This window comes from Borostomias antarcticus, assembly GCF_949987555.1.
Source record: "Borostomias antarcticus genome assembly, chromosome: 19".
Classification (NCBI taxonomy): Eukaryota; Metazoa; Chordata; class Actinopteri; order Stomiiformes; family Stomiidae; genus Borostomias; species Borostomias antarcticus.
In genome coordinates this window covers 10,930,685-10,942,701 of record NC_140252.1, presented here as the reverse complement: position 1 = coordinate 10,942,701, position 12,017 = coordinate 10,930,685, and the positions used below count along the sequence as shown (strand labels likewise).

At 45.2% G+C, this 12,017-nt stretch overlaps 1 protein-coding gene across 1 annotated transcript in view; it reads left to right on the top strand.

Annotated features, from left to right (window-relative positions):
- prox1a (prospero homeobox 1a) overlaps positions 1–8,993 on the top strand; it is a 31,810-nt gene extending 22,817 nt beyond the window's left edge. The window contains 1 exon segment of the mRNA XM_084454139.1: positions 8,423–8,993. Within this exon segment, the coding sequence (XP_084310265.1) occupies positions 8,423–8,608 (186 nt within the window). The 3' untranslated portion in view covers positions 8,609–8,993.
- The last annotated feature ends 3,024 nt before the right edge of the window (positions 8,994–12,017 follow it).

Genomic DNA, 12,017 nt, shown 5'->3' with positions numbered 1-12,017 from the left:
CACTGTATATGATCATCAACCACAGACTCCTACATTTCCTCACTGAAAACAGTGTCCTGGGCAAATCCCAAATTGGCTTTCTGTGAAATTATTGTACAACAGACCATATTTTCACCTTCAGCACCCTAATTGACATCCAAATAAACAAAAAGAAAAGCAAATTATTCTCCTGCTTTGTTGATTTCTAAAAAGCCTTTCATTCAATCTGGCATGAAGGTTTGCTGTACAAAGTATTGGAAAGTGGTGTTGGAGAAAAAACCTATGACATCAGCAACTGTATGTACACTAACAAAAAGTAAACTTTTAAGATTAGCAAAACACACAGACTTCTTCCTCCAAAGCCGGGGAGTCAGACAGGGATGCGCTTGAGTCCGACCCTCTTCAACAGATACGTTGTTGAATTGTCAGAGGCATTGGAACAGTCTACACCCCCGGCCCCCTGGTAGAGACAGAAGTTACATGCTTACTGTGTGCAGATGACCTGGCTGCAACAGACCTGGGCCTTGCCAGTGAATCTTACCAAGACAAAGATTATGATATTCAAAAAAAAGAGCCAGCCTCCAGCACAACAAATATAAATTCTTTCTACTGTAGATATGGTCACCACAAAACTATACCTACCTTGGCCTAAACATGAACACCACAGGAAACTTCAACAAGGCAGTGAGTGACCTGAGAGACAAGGCTAGGGCTTTCTACTCCATCAAAAGGAACATCAAGTTGGACATCCCAATCTTAATCTGGCTAAAAATACTAGACTGTCATAGAACCCATTTCCCTTCATGGTTGCGAGGTCAGGGGTCCACTTGCAAACCAAGATTTTACAAAATGAGACAAACACCAAACTGAGATAATCTACCAAATACCAGAGAAAATGCTATTTGGCCTCAAGCCACAAAAACTGCTTGTTTCCCATCAGACTCATCAACAAGGCGTGTGTACTGTGTATACTACAGAAGAGCATTAGGGCCAACAACAGTTTTTTTTTTTTTTTTTTTTACTTCTTAGTTTAAAGTCAGAAATTCTGACTTTTTTCTCAGAAGTTATTTCTGACTTTTTTCTCAGAAATTCCGAGTTTTTTTCTCAGAAATTCTGACTTAAAAAAAGAAAAACTCAGCTGTTGGTCCTAATGCTCTTCCGTAGTATACACACTATACATACAAATTTAAAAGTTAATTAAAGTTAATTAAAGTTCAAATGTATTAGTAAACATTACCTGTATGTAATATAATTAGTAAATATTATCCTTATTACCCTTACTCAATTCACATATTTGTATTTACATGTATATTTGAACATTTTTGTAACTTTTTGTGATGTTTGCTTTGGCAATGGAAATGTAAGTTTCCCATGTCAATAAAGCTCTTTGAATTGAATTGAGAGGGAGAAAGAAAGAGAGAGGAGAGACAGAGAGAGAGAGAGAGAGAGAAAGAGAGAGGAGAGAGAGAGGAGGAGGAAGCATAGACAGAGAGAGGGGGGTTAGAGAGAGAGAGAAGCTTTCTACTGGGCTCCTAGACAAACAAGAGTCTTATGCCTTGAGAACCAGGCATATGGTGTTTACACAGTGATTTCTTAAGCGTGTGTGTGTGTGTGTGTGTGTGTGTGTGTGTGTGTGTGTGTGTGTGTGTGTGCGCGCGTGTGTGTGCGTGTGTGTGCCCCTGGGTAAGGGTAATATGAGAGGTGTCCTCAGCTCTGAGCTGCTGTCCGGTGAAGCATGGAACTGGAATAGTCCGATCTCTGTCTGATTTACTGAGAACAGGAGGAGGGAGAGAGAGAATCACAATCACAATCCCTTTATTGCCATGCAGTTTTTCAACGTACTAGGAATTTGCTTTCGGTCGTGGTGCATAACATGGAGACAACATTGGACAGGGTGCAGGGACAAGACAGGACAGTGCAAAGACAGGACAGTGCAAAGAGCGAGTGCACAATGCTAGTGCAAAAAAAGGATAAGCTAAGAATATATATATAAAATAACAATATAGAGCAGAGAGATGGAGAGAGCGATGGAGAGATTGAGAGAGAGAGAAAGAGATAGAAATGGAGAGAGAGATGGAAAGAGAGAGATGGAGAGAAAGAGATGGAAAGAGAAGAGAGAAGCTGCTATCCCAGACAGAGACAGGCACTCAGACAGCGATCCCCACGGAGGAAAGAGGGATGGCCAGGAGAGGAGAGGAGGAGAGAGCCAGGAGAGGAGAGGAGGAGAGAGCCAGCAGAGGAGAGGAGGAGAGAGCCAGGCGAAGAGAAGAGCAGAGAGCAGCCAAGTGATAGCCAGGGAAATCTAGAAATGGGGAGGAGAGGGGGAGAGGAGGAGGTGAGGAGGAGGAGTGGGGGAGGGGCAGGGCTTCCCAGAGATTGAAAGCTTTACGGGCTCATGTCTTCATCTTGGCTGCTTGTCCCCCCAGACCCCCTAAACCTCCCCTGCTTCTTGGCACGTGTGTGTGTGTGTCTGTGTGTGTGTGCGTGCGTGCGTGCGTGTGTGTGCTTATCAGGTCGGGAAAGTCCTGCTTGATCAATATTTACTCACCAAACAGTGGCCGTGTGGTAGTAGAAGGAAACACACAGGGTGAACAAACTCTCTCTCTCTCCCTCTCTCTCTCTCTCTCTCTCTCTCTCTCTATATATATATATATATATATTTCTTTCTCTCTCTCTCTCTCTCTCGCTCTCTCTCTCTCTCTCCCTCGGTCTCCTTCCTGGCAACAAGGTAAAAGAGAAAAGAACTGAGCCAAGAGAAAACCACACACACACACACATACACACACACACACACGCACCCACACACACACACTGGCAAGGCTGGTCAGGCAGGCGGACAGGGAGACAGATAAAACCATCTGTATCGATGGCCTAATTTAGATCTCTTTATTGGGCTGATTTACGAACAGTCAGGTCTGTGCATCTGGAGGAGAGACAGAGCTGTGTGCATGTGTGTGTGTGTGTGTGTGTGTGTCAGAGAGAGTTACAGACAATTATGCAGCCTAGTAAATATATCTTGCAACAGTGTGTGTGTGTTTGAGAGGAGAGAGAGAGAGAGAGAGAGAGAGAGTAATCTCATTGAACCCAGGCTTTTAGGAAATTTGGGGCCCAATTATGAAATAAGACTACTGGGACGCAAACCCAACTGAAAACGTACACCTTCAATTCTGAAAAATATATATACAGTATGTCCTCCTTGTAATGAGTAAACCCAGTTGACATCTCAGTAGGGTACTTTTCTAGAAAAAGATCTAGGATTTCAGTATATTTGGATTGGCAACACTCCCAGTCCACGTTTTCTTGAGTTTTACTAACTTTATTTTCTTTCAAGAATTATACTCAGGAATAACTCCAATTCATCATCAGTCCACACATGACTCCTCATTTCCTCAATGAGCCATTGTTGTTGTTGTTGTTGTTGTGCCTCGTTACCATGGGGGTAACAGAACAGGGTGGACAGAACGAGCCAGCGAAAGCCGAGACAGCTGTTTTTGGAGAGATGTGTGGACATTTTTTTAATAACTGTGTTTGTGTGGACAGGATTCATTCTAAGATCATTCCCAAATTACTCGTAAACCAAATAGACAAAAAATAAGGTATTTTGAGCAGTGGAAAAAATACATTCATTTGGCCCCATATTTAATCAAATAAAAATAAAAAAACAATACAAAGACACACTTCAACTAGATTTTATCCAACAGCTTGTTCCGACTGCACACTGGGATTGAGCTGCGCTCTCGTGCCTCCGGCCGCAGCTCAGCCGCACCAATAAACAAGTACCCCTGTAAAGGTAAAGGTAAAGCACGACCTCAAGTGCTTCATTATTTTATTTTTTAATGGTTGTCAGGTCTGAAGCCCAGAGCGAGTCAGTGATCAGACCTGGTTAAGTGTGTGTGAGAATAGCAGGCTACTCATCTCACTGGCCCAATACAAAGTTTCACTGCTCTGTTTTTGTTTTTTATTTAACCTTAATTTATGGAACTCACAGAGACCAATGGGTGCGTTAAGTAGCTGAGCGCTCAGTGAGCAAATGCTCACTCTAAGCGCTGAGCGGTTTTTAAAAACACTTAACGGTCTGCTCTAACCGAGCACTGAGTTGCTAGGAGACGAGAAGTTTTCACCTGTTGTCAATCATGATTAGCGAGCAGCGTCCCAACGATTCCCAAGCTAAAACACGCCCCTGTTTTTTTTTTGCTCAGGTGATGATTATGACGTGGTGTTTGGCTCAAACAGATCATAGTTCAAAACTGCTCACTTGTGGTCTGAGCAGATCAGTCTGAGCGTAACTGAGCAACCCGTGAATTCTGATCACTGATCGCTGACTGAGCGCTCAGCTACTTAACGCACCCTCACTGAGACCAATGGGTGCGTTAAGCAGCTACTTAACGCACCCAATGTCTCATTTGCGATGGTGCCCAGGCTACAAAGCATTTATACACAGTATTTCTAAATCATAAAACAATACAAAAACATTATACATCAATACATTTTACATATGCAAGCTGATAAACGTCAAGACAACATTATTTAAAACATGCGCAGACCTCGACTGTATAGCATTCTTCAATTTGCCCAATGAATCTCTTGAAGCTCATTATATATTATTATTATTATTATTATTACATATATAATATATACATAATATACATACTATGTATATTCTCTATGTACAGTGCATCCGGAAAGTACACCACTTCACTTCTTCCACATTTTGCTATGTTGCAGCCTTATTCCAAAATGGATTAAAGTATTTTTTTTTCCTCATCAATCTACACACAATACACTATAATGACAAAGTGAAAAAAACTGTTTCAGGATATATATATCACATGTAGCTTATATAAGTATTCACTCCCTATGCTATGATACTCAAAATTGAGCTCAGGTGCATCCTGTTTTCACTGATCATCCTTGAGATGTTTCTACAACTTGTTTGGAGTCCACCTGTGGTAAATTCAATTGATTGGACATGATTTTGAAAGGCACACACCTGTTTATATAAGCTCCCACCGTTGACAGTGCATGTCAGAGTAGAAACCAAGACATGAAGTCAAACGAATTGTCTGTAGACCTCTGAGACAGCATTGTATCAAGGCACAGATCTGGGGAAGGGTGTAAAAAATTCTGCAGCATTGAATCAAGGCACAGATCTGGGGAAGGGTGTAAAAAATTCTGCAGCATTGAAGGTCCTGAAGAGCACAGTGGCTTCATTCATTAATGGAAGAAGTTAAGAACCACCAGGACTCTTCCTAGAGCTGGCCGCTCGGCCAAACTGAGTAATCGGGGGAGAAGGGCCTTGGTCAGGGAGGTGACCAAGAACCCGATGGTCACTCTGGCAGAGCTCCAGCGTTCCTCTGTGGAGATGGGAGAACCTTCGGAAGAACAACCATCTACAGCACTCCTCCAATCAGGCCTTCATGGTAGAGTGGCCAGACGGACAATAAGAAACAAAATTCTCTGGTCTGATGAAACCATGATTGAACTGTTTGACCTGAATGCCAAGTGTCACGTCTGGAGGAAACCAGGCACCGCTCATCACCTGGCCAATAACATCCCTACGGTGAAGCATGGTGGTGGCAGCATCATGCTGTGGGGATGTTTTTCAGCAGCAGGAACTGGGCGACTAGTCCAGATAAAGGGAAAGATGAATGCATCAATATACAGAGAGATCCTTGATGAAAACCTGCTCTGGAACTCAGACTGGGGCGAAGGTTCACCTTCCAACAGGACAACGACCTGAAGCACACAGCCAAGATAACAAAGGAGTGGCTTCGGGACAAGTCTGTGAATGTCCTTGGGTGGCTCAGCCAGAGCCCAGACTTGAACCCAATTGAACATCTCTGGAAAGACCTGAAAATAGCTGTGCTCACCATCTAACCTGACAGACCTGAGAGGATCTGCAGAGAAGAATGGGACAAATACTTATCTTAAGATGTCTGTCTATGGTCACCAGTAATTAAAGCAAGTGCTCAATGATGAACAATAATAAACAGTGTTGAGCTGATAGTCGCCATAGTCAAGTACTGACAGGAAAGTAGACTGTACTAAGAGCTTTCTATTATCACATACAAAACATGATCTATTTCTATAAACTATATCTATTTCTCATAACGTTTTAGTTACAGTAGCTCATCGACATGCATTTTGAAAAACAATTTTTGATCAATTAAAATCCCAAGGTGCTTGTAGGAGGGCATTCTCTCAATTGCAGATCCACCCGAAGTGCAAATATTGAAGTCGGTTTCTTTTTAAAAGAATTCTAGATAATTGTATATTAGATACAGACTCTGTGGGGCGGGGTTGAGAAAGAGAGAGAGGGACAGAGAGAGAGAGAGATAGAGGGAGAGAGAGAAAGAGGGAGCCCTAACAAAAGGCCAACAACAGCTGAGGGTCACCACAATGAGACGAGGTGACAAAGAGTTAAAGCCTCTGGTCACAGTCAGCAGACCAGACAACAGGCTTGGTGACAGGAATAACTCTCTCTCTCTGTCTCTTTCTCTCTCCCTCTCTCTTTCTCCCTTTCTCTCTCAACACCAGCTATCCTCTCTCTCTCTCTCTCTCTCGTCTAAAAGATTTGAAATACCAATACCCTTTTCTCCTTGGTGTGGTCCCGTCTGTGCAGTCAGCATTTTGACGTTCTAGTGCCGGAGCGTAGAGGAGCTTCAGCAGGACACCAGATCATGTTGCCATGTAGCGTTTATCAGGCTGTAGAGTGAAAATACTTAGTATAGTGTAAGTGGGAAGTGTGTGTGTGTGCGTGTGTGTACGTGTGTGTTTTTTTTTTGGGTGGGTGTGTGTGTACGTGTGTTTGTTTGGGTGTGTGTGTGTGTACTTGGACAGTGACGGAGGGCCTCATCAAAATAACTGTTGTCTCTGGAGGCTGGGTAACGGGGGGCGAAGGAGAAGGGGGGGGTTGGGGGGGGGCGGGGGCTTGAAGGTCGGGGGACTCATTTAGGTTCTGTGTGTGTGTGTGTGTGTGTGTGTGTGTGTGTGGTGGCTAACCTTGGCTTGTCCTGCCATGCGTGACGGGGTCTCCGAGACACAGACGGCGCTCGGCTGGCCTTTGTGTGTGTGTGTGTGTGTGTGTGCGCGCGTGTTGATGCCTTGTCAGACGTTTTACTGTGACCAGCTCCTCCAGCTGTACCAGTGGAGCCAGGAAGAGTCAGCACTATCACACACGGAGAGAGAGAGAGAGAGATGGAGAGAGAGAGAGATGGAGAGAAGAGAGGGAGTGACAGAGAGAGTGAGAGAGACAGAGAGGGAAAGAGAGGGGAGGGGCGGAGGAGAAAGAGGGAGGAAGAGAAGGGGAGAGAGGAGGAGGGATAGTCCACAACAGAAAGAGGGAGAGACTTAGAGGAGAGATAGTTCTCAGCAGAAAGAGAGAGGGGATAGAGACAGAGAGACAGAAAGAGAGAGAGGGATAGTCCTCAGCAGAGAGAGAGAGAGAAGGAGGGATAGTCCTCAGCAGAGAGAGAGAGGGAAGGAGGGATAGTCCTCAGCAGAGAGAGAGAGAGAGAAGGAGGGATAGTCCTCAGCAGAGGTTGTTTAGTGTCTGTGTGATCTTGCCCCAGGAGGAAGGGGAGAAAATAGAATGAAAAACGTTTGTGTGTGTGTGTCCCTCTGTCCTTCCCTCACTGCCATTAAGTTGAGTTTTGGCTTTCGGTGTTTACCTGTAAGATACGCAATAGGAATGCAATCTTCGTGTGTGTGTGTGTGTGTGTGTGCGTGTGTGGATGAGTGCATGTACTGTAAAATAACTACCTCTCAATTCATCTCAGTCTACACCCTGTGTTTGCAGAAGTATACATGTACTCAAATGTGCACACACACACACACACACACGCACACACACACACACACACACATAGAGGAAGTGGGGTGTAAAATAGGAACTAGGCAGGTAACCTGAGTAACAGTTTCCCACACACACCTAGTGTCTGTCTGTCTGTCTCTCTGTAGTCTCACATAGCCAGACCTCTCTCCACACTTTGTTTACGCTGTGCCAGCCTGGAGAAAGGTCTGGCTGGACAAATTGCCATTTTGGGGGAGAGAGGGGGGAAAACACTATTTCTTTAAACCAATCACAATGGACTTCGGCGGACCAGTTGTTGTTGTGGTTTCACGTAGTCTGGATTGGCTGACCACATGAATCGGTGCCACTGATTGGGCAGTAATAAACGAATGACGAGGCTTGTCCGCAAAACCTACATCCATTGAGTCAGATAAGCCTCTGTGTCTGTGTCTGTCTTATCTGTCCATCTGTCTGTCCGTCTGTCTCAGTCTGTCTGTCCGTCCGTCCGTCACCCCACCCGTCCACCTGTCTGTATGTATCTGTCCATCTGTCTCTTACTCTCTCTCTCTCTCACTCTCTCTCTCTGTCTATCTGTCTGTCTGTCTGATATATAACGTTATTAAACCTGCCTCTGCCTCCCTGTCCCCTCAGGTTCCAGAGCGGTTCCTGGAGGTGGCCCTGGTCACGCTGAGGGAGTTCTTCAACGCCATCGTGGCGGGCAAAGACGTGGACCCGTCCTGGAAGAAGGCCATCTACAAGGTCATCTGCAAGCTGGACAGCGAGGTCCCCGAGATCTTCAAGTCCCCCAACTGTCTGCAGGAGCTGCTGCACGAGTGACGACGCGAGGGAGAGCCGCGACCTTTGACCTCCGAAGCTCAGATCGGCGGTCGAGGCGGGGCCCTGAGATGAGGCGAGACTGTTCTAGAAGGAGGGTGGAGATTTCTCCCCCGCAAAGCACTTACAGACACACAGCCCATCCCTCGTCTCCGTCTGGGCTCTGGAGAGACGCTAGAGGAGAGCTCCTCTGTGACCAACGAGACGACGGCGTTTAACATATGAGGACGTTTCTAATCGTGGACGTTTTTAGGCCGTGAGGCCATTTTTCACGTGATGTTTTCTTCATTTACTAAACTAAATCCAACACAGGCCTGTTTACCACACGCCCCCCTTTACAGACGGAGCTGTTAGGAGGGCACACACACACACATGCCACGGGAACGCATTCTCAATGAGGGGTGCTGGGAAAAAAAGGAGGGTGGGGAAGATGGGGGGGGCTTAACTGGACAAATATATTTGATAAATATATACCTGCACGGCTCGACTATGCTGAGTGCTCGTGCGCCGTCTGTGGCGCTGAACACCATGGCAACGGTAAACAATGTGTTCACCGTGTTTACCTGCTGAACACCATGGCAACAGTAAACTATGTGCTTACTATGTTTACATTTTGGATATTTGTTTTTGTTGTATAAGCCGAATGTTGCACACTTTTCTGGCCCCCTTCTGTAAAGACTCCTTCATAAAATATGTTTAAACAAATAAGCACTTTCCCATGCGCAGTGCTTTACAGAGAGGGACCAAAAAGACTAAACATGCAACTTCCTAGGTTGGCAACTTGCTCATAAAAACGAATATTCAAAAGGTATATGCACCAGACACAAAGAACATGAAGAAGAACAACACATATATTAGCCCAGTCTCCAAACACAAAGGCATGCTGCATGGCGGCAGCATTAAAAATAAAATAAAAAACAGAACACTGTCTTACCGCCTGCATCACCAAACTCCAAACATGGCCTGTCTCTCCGGGCTGGCGCTGATGAAGGCCCTCATTGGGGCATCAATGTCCAGCCTGTCCAAAGTATCGCCATTTCGACAGGCGATCAGCTAGCCACATCATGACGATAAGGTCAACAGCTACTGTACGTCAGTAAGGTCATGTGACAAGCATGACACAAATTGTTGCCGCCATTAATTGCTTACTGTTATAGTCGGTAGTGTTTCCAATCAATCTTGAATTATCATTAAGTTTCATTAATATTATTTAATTGTATTTAATTTATTTATTTTGGGGTTAATACATTTTTGGGTGCTGCAGCGCCAACAGGGGGGGCTGCAGCACCCCCAGCACCCCTACATACTGTACAATCACATGCACAAACACAAGCACACACATACATACACACACACACACACACACACTGTTTTGAATATGAAGCACAGTAGCATTCTCCAAATCCCTGCCCCATTTCCAGCCCCAGGTGCTCTGCAGAAAAAAACTTTTTTTTTTTTTTTCCTTTAATTATTCTTATCTTCTCCTCCTTCTCTTCTTCGTCTGCTCAGACTCACTGGGTGTTTGTTTTAACTGTGTGCCCCCAGCCCACCAAACCAACTCTACCACCACCTCACCCTGGCCCCCCCTTGTGACTCTCATTGGGAGATTTGTAGCCCTGTTAGCTTAGCTCCAAATGCTAACTAGCTGCAGCTGCAGCTAAAGTTCAGTTGTAAATCTCTAGCGAAGAGTTAGCTGTTAGCTACACTGGAACTTAACTGGTAGCACAGTTAGCAGAAACACAGCAAGCTGAAGCTACAGTACAACTGGAGGACTTTGTCAGAAGAGTCTCTCTTCTCTGTTTTCGGCTTCTTAGCCAGGCGGTACGGCTGACGGTGGTGTTAACAAATCTAATTTGAGCTGAGCTGGTGAAGCTATAGGTCACTTGGGTAAGCCGTGAAAATGTAAAATATTTCTAGAAGATCTGACTCTTTTAGGGGTTGCCTAGAGGGGCTACACCTAGCCGGAACCTGTGTGAAGTGTTTGAAGATTTTACTGCAGAAAAAAAGACATGGTGAAATTTGTAGCTTGTATAGATGTAATACTATGATGATTATTATTATTATTATTATTATTATTATTATTATTTATGATTCATATAATTATTCCTATTAATGTCATTATTAATGCTTGCTACATATTTGAGCCGTGGTTATTTCACGTTTGTCATGACAATGCTACATAAAATAAATTATTCTTTGAAAAAATGTGTTTACTTTTTTTCTGTATGTGAGGATGTGTGTGTGTATAAGTGTGAGAATGTGTGTCATCTGCTTTCAGCCTGCACTCACCCTCTTGAGGTACACATGCACACACACACACTCCTCGGCTGTAACTAAGCAACATAGCTATTTCAGGGAGGGGCCAGTCAGCTCCTTGACAACTCGGACACTCTCTCTCTCTATCTCCCTCCCATTCTCTCTCTCCCTCCCCCTTCCCCTCTCTCTCTCTCTCTCTCTCTCTCTCTTTCTCTCTCTCTCTTTCTGTCTGTCTCTCTCTCCCCCCCTCTCTCTCTCTCTCTCTCTCTCTCTCTCTCTCTCTCTCAGGGTGAGGGTTAGTGTGTAGAGGACATGTGATCTGTTGGTCTGCACGGCGGTTCCTGCTGATGGGATGAAAAGAGGAGCTGTGATTATTGTCAGCACAATGCCTCAAAAAGCTGCTGACCCTCAGATTAGCACCGCACAAAGACACAGACACGCACAGACCCCCGCACACCCCCCCCCCCCCCCCGCATACGCCTCCTCCCCCCGGCCCACCCTCTCTTCCCTGTGCCCTCCCTAACCCCCCCCCCCCCCCCCCCAGTACCCCCTCCCCTCCTCTGCCCGCTGACCGGCACAATGCCCACTACAATGCCACCACCACGGAAACAAAGTGCCAACACGCTCACTGGTCTCTGAACACGCACACACAGACACACACACACACAAACACACACGCATAAAGACAACATACTGAAAAATCCACAAACGCATGCACTCGAACATACGCATGCACGCACGTACGCACGCGCACACATGCACACACACACAGACACAGATAAACAAACAAATCAATCATCATGAATATGAAGCCAGTGTCTCTCAGGAGTGGAACTGACTGGAACAATACATAGAGCAGGATATGGATGTGAAACACACTCTCTCACACACACACACACACATACACACACACACACACACTCAAAGCACTAAACACACACACACACACTAGCACACACACTCAAATCACTAAATATACTGTACTGTACACTAGCGCACACGCTCAAAGCACTAAACACACACTAGCACACACACTCCAAGCACTAAACACACACTCAAAACACTAAACACATGCTAACACAAACACACACACTGAAAACATTAAACACACACTAGCACACACACACAGGGCACAAGGCCGCCCCATGGCACTAGT